Genomic DNA, 12730 nt, shown 5'->3' with positions numbered 1-12730 from the left:
CGCCCTCCTCCTCCAGTTTCCATGGTAGCACATTCTCCCCATCCTCCTCCTGCTTCTCTGGCAGCTTCTCACTCTTCATGGTGGCTCCTGAGCCAGGAAGCAGGAGGATCCCGAAGCTGGATCTCCAGTCTCTCCTCTCTCTCCATCGCTAGCCCTGATAGCTCACCTACTCTTCCCTGTAGGTCTCTAGCTCTGACCCTGAACTCTGGCTCCACTTTTAAGCAGTAACTGCCACTTACGTTCTGGGCCTTATCCTATACATACATTAAATCCTCACAACCACCCATGAAGGAAGTCCACTCTACAGATGAGGAAACTGAGGCTCAGACAGGGAAAGGCAAGATCTGATTCCAGCCTTAACCACTACTTCTACCACATCAAGACGAGGTATGGGAGCTGGGCACAGTGGCTCACACCTGTAAACCCAGTACTTTGGGAGGAAGGAGAATTGCTTGAGGATAGAAGTTCAAGACCAGTCTGGGCAACACAGAAACACTCTGGTCTCTATTAAAAAAAAAAACAAGGCTGGGCTCGGTGGCTCACACCTGTAATCCCAGGACTTTGGGAAGCTGAGGCAGGCAGATCCCCTGAGGTCAGGAGTTCAAGGCCAGCTTGGCCAACATGATGAAACCCAGTCTCTACTAAAAATACAAATATTAGCTGGCCTATGATGGTGCATGCCTGTAATCCCAGCTACTCAGGAGGCTGAGGCAGGAGGATCACTTGAGCCCAGGAGTTTGAGACTGCAGTGAGCTATGATTGCACCACTGCACTTGCACTCCAGACTGGGCAACAGAGCAAGACACTGTCTCAAAAAAAAAAAAAAAAAGACGAAGAAGGGATCTGAAACAGTAGGACATCTTGAAATCAGGGGCAAAAACTTTCCTCCCTCCTGGAGGGAGAGAAATGGAAATTTTGGGGGAAACAGACGTACTCTGCAGTTTTGAGAACCCTGTGATGATCTAGAATTACACTGTCAATTTAGAGCTTTAAAATGCACCATGCACAGTACATTCTGAAACGTGAAGATTTGGAGAGCTTCAGGAGGAACAAAAGTTCATGGGAAATTGCCCGTTTCCTTTAGATTTTTCCATTTGGTTTTAGGTCTTCAAAAACCTCATTCTGGGGTTCTAGCTTCTAAGGCCTTTCTACTTCACTGATGCCTGGAATTAACTGGAAACATGGACCCTGGAATTCCAGGGACCCAAGTTCTGCCACTATGAACAGGCCCTGTGACTTAGGAGCAAGTAGCCTGACCTCTCTCAGCCTCGGCTCTCTTTGTCCTCAATGGGGATAACATTACTTCCTCACAAGGCTGTCCTGAGGATCAGGTGGGCTGATGCACACAAGGCACTTGGCAGAGAGCCTGGCACACAGAAGAGCTCAGTTAAGCCCCATGCTCTAGCTGCACCCAACTTGTTGGGTTTACCAAGCATTTAAACATCCCCTTGCGTCCACCCACGTGATTTCCTCTTCTTGGTGGCCAACTTCTATTCATCCTTCAGGGCCCCCGACCCTTTTCCACCTCTTACAGAATTGCTACAAACGTGTTTTAGTGAAAAGCTAGAAAAGGCACTTCCCCATGACACCCTCCCTAGGACTCCCTGTCACTGCACTTATCACACTGAGGTGCAATCATCTGTTGATGCTTTATGTCCCAGCACTGGCTCAGGCTTTCTGAGGGCAGGGCCGAGGCTGACTCATTTCCAAGTCCTGACGCCCAGAGAGCATGCCTGGCATGAAGTAGATTTCAATACACGTTGGCACTACCTTAAACAGACGTGGTCTGGACCCGGGCCCTGCTGATCCCAGGACAGATTTATGTATTAGAAAGGGCAAAAAACAGCCAGATCTGTTACAGACACAGGAGATGGCAGTGAGTGGGCTTCAAGCAGCCTTGAAACAGGCCTATCCTGGAAGGGGACACAGTCCCTGCAGGGAGAGTAAACAGCCTGACTCCAATGTCATTTCTTTCAGGAGTCTTCCCTAGCTCCTAGATTGTCTCCTTTTTCTGCCATACCCCCAAAGCATTCACAGGAGGAGCCCCTGATGAGAAGAAGTGTCTCCTGCCATGCTGATGACCTCCCACCCTCAGACACAGGGGTCTCTGTGGTCACAGTGTAGTGAGAGTGATCTAGGTGGCTTGGGATCCCAGGTCACAGTGGCTTGGCAGGCTGGATGTGAGTGCTGGGCACGGTTCCACATCTTTCCAGGACCCGGGGAAGCCATTTCCCAAAAGAGGCACATCCCCGGGTCTAGGGTTGCTGGGAGCCTCACCCTGAGAAGGGGGCTGTGCTTTGCCCTCCAAGGGCATCCCTTCCGCCTAATGTGCCCAAAGCCCCTCTTGGTGCCTAAGTCCCCAGCCCCCTGCATGCTATTCAGTCCCTGCTGGAGTGACAGCCTCCCAGCTTTTGTTCCAAAGACATGGTTGTCAAAAGGAAAAGAAGTATATTGTTTCTTTTTCTTTTTTCTTTTGTTTGAGACAAAGACGTCAATTTCTTTCCATCTGTCCCAAAAAAGGAAGAAAATTAAATTTGTTTTTACAAGGATGTCAGCACACTGCTTCAATAGGGAGTCAGGGGTGCATTACTGAGGCAGTGTTGGTGAGGGAGGGGAGAGCAGTGGGGGGGAGAGGAGATGAGGCACGGGGGAGGTACAGGGAACAAGGACAGACACTGATATTCTGGGAAGCAAAGATCCAGGAGTGCCTGAATAAAATGCCAAACCAATGAAGAGAGAAACTTCTACACCCAACTCCAGGTGGATGCCACTCTCAGTAGCATGAAGGGGGCAGCTAGGCTGGAGCAGGTGGGGAACCTGGGGAGCCTGTGGAGGGGGAAAGGCAGAGGGGGACGCACACTGATGTCGGCATTGCAGTTACAAAAGCTTCTCCCCCCAGTTCCTTCAAGGTCAAGTCCCCATATGGGCAGTTCCAGTTCACTGGGGTCATCGACACCAGACACATGGGTGCAGCCAGATGTTGGGAGAACGGAAGAGGATTTCATCCAGGTTCTTATCAGGGGCCCAGGACCTAGCATCAAGTGCAAACTGATGCTTCTCATACCCCTCCCCCATCCCCAAGAGTCCCAGGCACCACTTACCATCCACAGGATCTAAGTAGGTGGTCCTCTGTCCTCCAGTATCTGGGCCAGAGAAACTAGGGCCCTGAGGACCCACAAAAAGCATCCATCTTCCACTGGAAGACCTAATCTTGAAGCAGGAGCCCACCTCTCTTCCTCTACCCACCCACCACCACTCCTTGCCACAGAGGTCCACTCCGGGCCTGAGTTTTCCAGATGGTTATGGAAGCCTTCTCCTTCCCAAGCCTCTGGGCTCCCATTAGTACTCAGGTCTGGTGACCCTACCCCAACCAAGGTCCTGTCTTATTACCCTATCCTGGAGCAGCTGCCCCCTGCTCTGCTGTCCTGTCCCAAGCCCCACTGTGATTCTGAGGCACTTCTGCCCATTCCAAGGAAATACATGACTGTCAAAAAGAGAAAGGGTATATTGTATCTCTTCCTCCCTCATTCTCCCTCTCTCTCTTTTTTTTTAGAGACAAGGTCTTACTCTGTCCCCCAGGCTGGAGTGCAGTGGCACCACCATAGCTCACTGCAGCTTCAAACTCCTGGGATCAATCTATCCTCTCACCTTCCAAGGAGCTGGGTCTGCAGGTGCAGAGCTGCCTGGCTAATTTTGTATGTTTTGTAGAGACAGGGTCTCCCATGTTGCCCAGACTAGTCTCAAACTCCTGGGCTCATGCCCATCCACCCACCTCAGCCTCCCAAAGTGCTGGGATTACAGGCTTGAGCCACCACGCTTGGCCCCTCAGTCTTTTACATTCTATTTATAGAGGTGTCAAGTTGGACCTGGACCTCAGGGAGCCTTGCCCCTTGCTAGAACTCGGGGCTGGGACTGTATCCGAAGTTGAGGCCACAGGCCCTTTGCACAGGCCCCCTCTCTAGCGACCAAATCTTGAGCTGTGGCCACACTCGGCTGTCCTGTCTCTGGGTCTCCCCTCACAGGAGGCTCCTCCCTACTACACAAAGACCCAGTCTTGCAGCTCAGTTTTCAAGCAACTGTCCCCACCACTACCCCTCCTGGGTCCTGGGCCCGGATCCCGAACTCCAATAGTCCGGCTCCAAGTTAGAAACCCAGGCTGTCTCAAGGATGAAGCCCCGTCTCCCTGGACATCCCGTTTAGGGACTCAGTTCCAGAGCCGCAGGTCCAGCTCCTCCCCTGGAGTCACTGGCTTTCCCGCCCCACCGAGAGCCGTGGACGGGGCACCCAGCCCAGAGGCCCCACGCTATTGATCTGCCCTCTGCCTCACCCCAAACCAGAGGCCTACCCCATGCCCATCTCGCGGCCTGGCCTCGTCTTCAAAACAGAGGCCCCATCTGGCGATCCCAAGCCTCCGACCTTCTACTGCCCCATTCCACATCATGGCTCGCGCCTCCCACTGGGACTCATGTGGCCACCGGGTCACTAGGGAGGAGCGTGCTGGGGGCCGGACGGCCTGGTCAGGCGGCGGCGCCACCGCCGGGACCGTCGGACGGGGTGCAGGCGGTGACCCGCTCGCGGGCCGTGGCTTCCCGGGCGCGGCTGAAGCTGCTGGGGTCCGGGCGGCCACAGGGCTTGCGGCAGAGCTGGCGGAAGCAGCGCTTGAAGTTCTCGTCGAGGAAGGCGTAGAGCACGGGGTTGAGACTGCTATTGGCATAGCCCAGAGCAATGCACAGGTGCAGCGCGGCCACCACCAGCGGGTCACGCCGGTCGATGTCCACCAGCGTCCAGACGATGACGAATATGTGGATGGGCGCCCAACACACCACGAAGGCGCCCACCACCACCAGCACCATCCGCGTGATGCGCCGTAGGCTGCGGTCCTTCTCCTTGGAGCCCGACAGCAGGCGCACACTGCGCAGGCGCAGCAGCATGAGGCCGTAGCACACGGTGATGATGAGGATGGGCACCACGAAGGCGAAGAGGAACACGCAGATCTTGGTCACCGTGTCCCAGTACCAGCTGGGGCTGGGGAACTGGAGCATGCACACCACCGCCCCATCTGGGCCGCGGAAACAAGGAAAGACAGACGGGGTGAGGGGCCTGTGTGCCTAAGGGGCCCCCACCTGCTCACCCACCCTTCCAAGGCTTGGGCAAGACCCACCACCTCCTCCCAGCCTTTGTTCAAGGGGATTCTTCTGTCTGGAATGTTATCCTCAGCTTCTGTACTTGGTGAACTCTTAGTCATCCTAAAAGACCCAGCAGGATCAGCCCTCATCTGGGAGGTCCCCTATGTTCTCTCCTGGCCCCTTTATCAGCCTTTGTGTCCATGGGTGGCGGTAATGAAATCATTTAGCTCAGCCCACTGAATGCCAGTCATTGCAGTAACTCAAAACACCCTGACCCATTTCCAAACTAGCTCCATTGGGAACAGGACTTCTAAGACAGACAACATGAGTTGGGAGCAGGACTCAGGCCCTACTACATAGTGTAAGGAAACACTAAACCTCTTGGAGCTTCACTGGAGTGAAGCTAATGACAGTACCCACATCTCCAGGATTGTCGTGAGGATTAAATAGGCTAAGGCACCTAACACATTTAGCACAGTAGGGTTCAAGCTCTTGGTGTACCCACAGGGAAGAGGGGCACATATGTGTGGGAGTCCAGAACTCAAGGATAGGGTCAGCCTCCCCAGAGGGAAGCACGTCTCAGCTTAATCACAAGAACCTCCTGGCCAGGCGTGAGGCTCACGCCTGTAATTCCAGCACTTTGGGAGGCTGAGGCAGGTGGACTGCTTAAGTCCAGGAGCTCGAGACTAGCCTGGGCAACATGGCGAAACCCCATCTCTACAAAAAACAAACAAACAAACAAACATTAGCTGGGTATGGCGGTACACATCTGTAGTCCCAGCCACTTGGGGGGCTGAGGTGGGAGGATCACTTGAGCCCTGGAGGTTGAGGCTGCAGTAAGCTGGGACAGTGTCGCTGCACTCCAGCCTGGGTGACAGAGTGAGACCCTGTCTCAAAACAACAAAAACAAAACAAAACTTCCTTCCTTCCTTCCTTCTCGGAGGAAAGCAGATTTCAGCTTAACTCAAGGACTTCCTTCTTGAGATAGGAAGGGTGCCCAGGATGAAATGAGCTCCCCATTCCTGGAGTGTGGGCTTGGGCTGGATGAACACCTTAGGGGGTGTTGTGGGATTCTGATACAGCCTTGAGGCTGGCCCAGGGGACTCCCAGGATCTCTTGAAATGCTAGGATTTAAGAAGCCACACAATGGATTTGAGGCTAAGAGGTGAGAAGGGGCTGGGGATCCACAGACAGAGTGGGTCCACAGGACATCAGGCTGGCAGGACCCCTAGAAAGAGCTGAGTCCAAGACCTTCATTGTATAGGAACCAGAACAGCACTTGTTCAAGATCACACAGCAAGTGGCCCACAGGTCCAATAAGTGCTGATGGCACACACTGGGAAAGTGTGTGTGTGAGGGATTGTGGAGTGAGGAGGCCCATCTGGTCCAGCCCCAGCAGGGATGCAATTAATGGCCTGTAAACTGAAGGCTGGCAGTGAGGAATGGGGCTCTGCTGCTGAGTCAAGACCAATGGCTCATAGGCCGTAAAAGGGCACCAGGGGCTCTGCCCTTGTGAGGGTCAAGGGTAACCAAGAAGCTTGTCCTCTCCCAACTACAGCATCCACCCTCTGCAAACTTCCACCCAAGGGACTAGAAGGAGCAACAGACCTGGGGGCAGGAACCCTAGGTTGCAGGCCAAATTCCACAAAATGCCTGGCTGTGTGACCCTAAGTAAACCACCTGACCTCTCTGACTCTGTTTTCCTACAGTCAAATGGAGGTAGGAGTTCCTGCCTTGTCTATCTCACAGGCTTAATCATTTAATAGCGGCTATTCATTGGGCCTTGGCGATGAGCCAGAACTTGTCCTAAGTATTCTACACATATCATCTCTTTTTTCTCTACATCTCATGCTATAGTGTGACTCAGAGAGGTTAGTTCCTGTGTCTGTGGTGCCCTTCTAAACAATAAACTTTCTTGCATTAAGGTGGGGCCATGTGACCAGCTGTCACTAGGAAGAGATGGGCCATAATTTTTTTTTTTTTTAAGACAAGTCTCACTCTGTCGCCGAGGGTGAGTGCAGTGGCATGATCTCAGCTTACTGCAACTTCCGCCTCCCGGGTTCAAGTGATTCTCCTGCCTCAGCCTCCCAAATAGCTGGGACTACAGGCACCCGCTACCACGCCTGGCTAATTTTTTTTTTTTTTAAGACAGTCTTGCTCTGTCACCCAGGCTGGAGTGCAGTGACACAATCTCGGCTCACTGCAAACTCCGCCTCCTGGGTTCACGCCATTCTCCTGCCTCAGCCTCCCAAGTAGCTGGGACTACACGCGACTGCCACCACACCTGGCTAATTTTTTGTATTTTTAGTAGAGATGGGGTTTCACCACGTTAGCCAGGATGGTCTCGATCTCCTGACCTCGTGATCCACCTGCCTCAGCCTCCCAAAGTGCTGGGATAACAGGCATGAGCCACCGCGCCCAGCCAATTTTTATATTTTTAGTAGAGATAGGGTTTCACTGTGTTGGCTAGGCTGGTCTGGAACTCCTGACCTCAAGTGATTCACCCGCCTTGGCCTCCCAAAATGCTGGGATTACAGGCATGAGCCACTGCATCCCAGTCAACATTTAAAGTGGCTGTGCTTTCTCCCCGCTCCCTCTCCATATTCATCTGCCGGCCAGATGCCAGCAGTAGAAGATTCTGAAGCCATCAACAGGAGGCTGGGTCCCTGAATGACTGTGCTCCTCCCACTCACACTGGATTGTGATGGGAGCAAGAGAGAAACCTCTACTGTGTCAAGCCCCTGAGCTATGGAGAATGTTATTGCAGCTCCCCTAATGCAGGCAGGTACTATAATAATTACCTAAAATGGTATTAGTCATTCCCCGCAGGCCATTCTCTAGGCCTTGCTTTGGTCATCCAGGCTAATGGTTTTCAAATTAGGATGAAAGGGAGTTTAAAATGGGAACACAGAACTTGCGGCCTCCACTGCTCACTAGTCAGTGACACCCTTACCTCATTGGACATCCATCCATCTCTCTATAGATCAGTCATCCACACATCCCTGGCCAGCCACCTATGTGTACATAACCAGCCATCCATAATCCCCTTCATAAATTCATACAGTCCCTTTGGCCAGCAACCCATAAGACCACTGATCAGTCATTCATCTTCACAATATTCAACCATCTGTGTGTCCCACTGGCCAGCTATTCCCATTCCCATTGGTTGACCTTCTATACTCCCACTGGCCAGTTGCCACACCATCATTGATCTTGATCAGAATCCAACCTCTGCTGATGAGCCACCTACCCTCACCCTAGTAAGTGCCCTGCAAGCCCACAAAGGGCCATGTACTGCCTCCTGTGGTCAGTGGCCTGTGCCACGGTGCATTTACTCACTCACCCCGGGGACGGGTCACAGCCATGACCATGATGGGCACGCCAATGCCTGAGGCCAGGACCCAGATACAGATGTTGATCAGCTTGGCCTTGGCAGGCGTGCGGAAGTCCAGGGCCTTGACAGGGTGGCAGACAGCGATGTAGCGGTCGACACTCATCATGGTGAGCGTGAAGATGCTGGTGAACATATTGTAGTAGTCGATGGAGAGCACAGCCTTGCAGAGCAGCTCTCCAAAGGGCCACGTCTCCATCAGGTACTTGGCACTCTGGAAAGGCAGCGTGCTGGTGGCCAGTGCATCAGCCAAAGCCAGGTTGAAGATGTAGATGTTGGTGGCCGTCTTCATCTTAGTGTACCTTAGAAGGAAATGCATGTGTAATTAATCCCATTTCACAGATTTCAGTTTCACATGAAACTCAGGGAGGGGAAGTACCTTTCCCAAGGTCATGCAAAAGGTCAGGGGAGGCTGGGCACGGTGGCTCACGCCTGTAATCCCAGCACTTTTGGCGGTCAAAGCAGGTGAATCACCTGAGGTCAAGAGTTCAAGACCAGCCTGGCTAACATGATGAAATCCCGTCTCTACTAAAAATACAAAAATTAGCTGGGTGTGGTGGCGTGCTCCTGTAGTCCCAGCTACTCGGGAGGCTGAGGCAGGAGAATTGCTTGACCCTGGGAGGCAGAAGTTGCGGTGAGCCGAGACTGCGCCATCGCACTTCAACCTGGGCAACAACAGCGAAATTCTGTCTCAAAAAAAAAAAAAAGGGTCGGGGCAAAGGTGGGACTAGAACCCTGCACTATCTGATCTGGCATCGCTCCTTTCCACTACAACAGAAGCAAAAGGATTTCTCTGGTTGTGAATAACTTTGGCAGAAGGCGTTTTAAGAAAAATCCTAGGCCAGGCGCAATGGCTCATGCCTATAATCCCAGCACTTTGGGAGGCCAAGGCAGGTGGATCGCTTGAGCCTAGGAGTTCAAAACCACCCTGGGCAACACAGTGAAACCCCATCTCTACCAAAAAAAGAAAAAAAAATGTAGCCAGGCATGATGGTGCGTGCCTATAGTCCCATCACTCGGGAGACTGAGGTGGGAGGGTCGCTTGAGCCCAGGAGGCAGAGGGTACAGCAAACTGAGATCGTGCCACTGTACTCCAGAGTGGGTGACAGAGCATGACACTGTCTCAAAAATAAATAAGTAAATAAAAGAGAAAGAAAAATCCTTATCTTCTAAGAGGTACTAAGCAATATGTTTAAAAATAAAACTGGGCTCCAGCAGAAAGCAGATCTGGGTTCTAATCCTGCCTCTACTATTTATTACATTAGCTGAGTGACTCTGAGAAACTTGAGTTCTCTAACCCTCTGCATTCATAACTGTAAAAAGAGGAGTGATGTTTGTAGCAACCTCCTAGGATGGCTGTGAAAATTTAATAAGCCAACACAGCACTTAGCCCCAAGCCTGATACATGGAGAGCACTCTGGACACAATCACTGTTCTTTTTCTTCATAGGTGAAGAATGGAGCTGGGGGCTAGACCAGAGTGACTTGATTCTCTAGCTCCTGGCACTGACCTGGCCTTTGGGGAGTATGGTTGGTCAGCTCTGAGGAAGGGACACTGCCTAGTAGATTGACTGGGGCCTGAGGCCTCCTGGGTGTCCTCTGTGGTAGACTGGAGCCCCCAGTCCTTCCTGTGGCTCCATCCAGGCCTCCTCATCCCCATGTAACTGGACTCACTTCTTTGCAGAAGCCACAGTGCATCCCTCTTCCCATCCACAGTGGTGTAGGGAAGCAGAGCAGGTGACAGGGTCACACGTCCAGCCCAGGGCATGAGCCCAGGGGTCCAGGGCAAATGTCTGCAGCCAAACTCTGCACCCAGCACTCCCATTATCCCTCCATGCTCTCTGCCCTGCACAGCTATCTACACTGCAGTTGACCCCCTGTTTGGCCAACGTTTACAGCCATGGCCCCTTCTGCACCAGGGCCTGGGCGGGGCACCAGGTAGCCCAGAGGAGACTGCATACACTGAGCCAGACATTCCCAAACGCAGTGTCACCACCACAGCAACACACGGGCACCCCAAGGCAGGGCGACATGACACCACTCTCATGCCTCTGGAATGATCTGAGATACCCAGAGGACGGTTACATGAGTGACTCCTCGAATTCCAGAGCAGGAAGAGAGACACATTAAGGGGAAGTGATTTTATTAAAGCGTGGCCCGAGGGCTCACTTCAGAATTACCGGAAGAGCCTAGAAGAAATGCAGGGTCCTGAACTGCACCTCAGATCTGATCAATCTTCATTTCTGGAACTGGGGCCTGGGAATCTTCATCTTTAAGAAGCACCTCCTCACCCCAAGTGATTCTTATGAACTCTAAAGTTTGAGAATTACTATGTAGCCTAAAGCCTCCATTTGGGAGAGATGGGGAGACTGAAGCCCAGAGAGGCAGCATGACTCATCTAAGGTCACGCAGCAACAGTGGCAGAGCCGAGGCGAGAACTGAGACTTCCTGACTCCCGCGCTCCTTCTTTCCTCCACCCCAGGGGTGGTCCCATACTGTGTGCCTCCATTCCTTTAGAATCTCTCTGATCCCATGCCCAGCCCTGGACACCTAGGATGAGGCACTCAGTGTTTTTGAATGGTGGAAAAAACTCGCATCAGCTAAGGCTGTTCCTGTATGAAGTGACTGGTATTTTTGGTTGAAAAGAAATTGACTCACTCATTGTCCTCCAGGGCAGCATCTGTCCTACTCCCTCCCAAATAGCTGCTATTTGCTCTGGGGCTGGAGAAGGAAAAAGTTTTGCTCAGAGACAGCAGAATTGCAAGTCTCAGGAAGTGTCTTCAGTGGGGTGTGGGATCACAGCTGTGTGGGAGGCGGTCTCAACCCCACAGCTGACTCGTCTAATTTCTCTGCTCTTACGCAGAACAATTAGAGGCTGTTCTTTGCCTGCTATTTTGATTTGCGAAGGATCCTTCCATTCCCAGAGGGGGCTGGGATGCTGGGAAGTGGGTGATGAAGCTGCTGTAGTTGGTCCAAGCGGGCTGAGTGGCCCAGCGCTGATTGCCTGCCAGGCAGGGCCCCAGGCTCCTCTCCTCACGGCCCCCCTCTCTCCCCTCCACCCACAGCCACACCCCGTCCTTCTGGCCATCTTAAGACTCCCATCTCCAGACCCAAGACAAATCATGCCGCTCCCCTGCTCTCATTCCCCAGCAACTTTCCAAAATTCTCTCTGTTCTGCAAGCTGCCCCGACCACCTTTGGGATCTCAGTTCCCAGCATGTTCTCTTCCACCGATGTGCCCTGCCACACACTGGCCTCTTTGCTGTTCCCTGGACACGTCAAGCCCACTCCCACCTCCCCACTCCCGGGCCTCTGGACTTGCTCTTGCCTCTTGCCTGGAACGCTGGTCTCCCCATATTTTGCATGGCTTGCTCCATCACTTAATTCAGGACTCTATTCAAGTGTCACCTCCTCAGAGAGGCCCTCCCTGACCACTCTATCTAAAGTACCATCCTCCCGACCAACTCTAGCTCCTTCAGCGGCTTCATTTTTCATTACAGCACAAACCACTTCCTGACTTACATTCACCTTCTTTTCTGCCCACTTGGGTCTCTCGCCCATGTAAGTTCCCTGAAGTCAGAAGACTTCATCCATTTTGTTCCCTGCTGTATTCCTGGGCCTACCAGCAGTGCCCGGCAAAAAAAGCAGGCTCTCAGTCAGGCGCAGTGGTTCACGCCTGTAATCCTGGCACTTTGGGAGGCTGAGATGGGTGGATCACGAGGTCAGGAGCTTGAGACCAGCCTGACTAACACAGTGAAACTCCGTCTCTACTAAAAATACAAAAACTAGCCAGGCATAGTGGCAGGCGCCTGTAATCCCAGCTACTCAGGAGGCTGAGGCAGAAGAATTGCTTGAACCCAGGAGGCGGAGGTTGCAGTGAGGCTAGATCGTGCCACTGCACCCTAGCCTGGGTAACAGGGTGAGACTCTGTCTCAAAAAAAAAAAAAAAAGCAGGCTCTCAAGAGACATCTGTGATGTGGATGTCTTAGTCCAACCTCACCAGCTCGCACGGGGACACTGCAGCAGCCTCCCTCCCCACAATTCATCACCCATGTAAGTTGGCGGCTCACTATAAAAGGCAGATTTGGCCAGGCATGGTGGCTCACGCCTGTAATCCTAACACTTTGGGAGGCTGAGGTCGAGGACTGCTTGAGCCCAGGAGTTTGAGACCAGCCTGGGCAACACAGCAAGACACTGTCTCTTAAAAAAAAAAAA

At 52.6% G+C, this 12730-nt stretch overlaps 1 protein-coding gene across 1 annotated transcript in view; it reads right to left on the bottom strand.

Moving 5' to 3' along the window:
• Positions 1-4106: 4106 nt before the first annotated feature.
• The window catches only part of OPRD1 (opioid receptor delta 1), a 52265-nt gene continuing 43641 nt past the window's right edge, over positions 4107-12730 (bottom strand). The window contains exons 2-3 of the mRNA XM_017872672.1: positions 8470-8819; positions 4107-5059 (exon numbers count right to left, since the gene is read on the bottom strand). Of these exons, the coding sequence (XP_017728161.1) occupies positions 4518-5059; positions 8470-8819 (892 nt within the window). The 3' untranslated portion in view covers positions 4107-4517. The remainder of the gene's footprint in view (positions 5060-8469; positions 8820-12730) is intronic.

Source organism: Rhinopithecus bieti, unplaced genomic scaffold (assembly GCF_001698545.2).
Source record: "Rhinopithecus bieti isolate Rb0 unplaced genomic scaffold, ASM169854v2 scaffold_7649, whole genome shotgun sequence".
NCBI classification, from domain to species: domain Eukaryota; kingdom Metazoa; phylum Chordata; class Mammalia; order Primates; family Cercopithecidae; genus Rhinopithecus; species Rhinopithecus bieti.
Note: the sequence above shows the minus strand (reverse complement) of the source record. Positions and strands in the feature narration are given on the sequence as shown.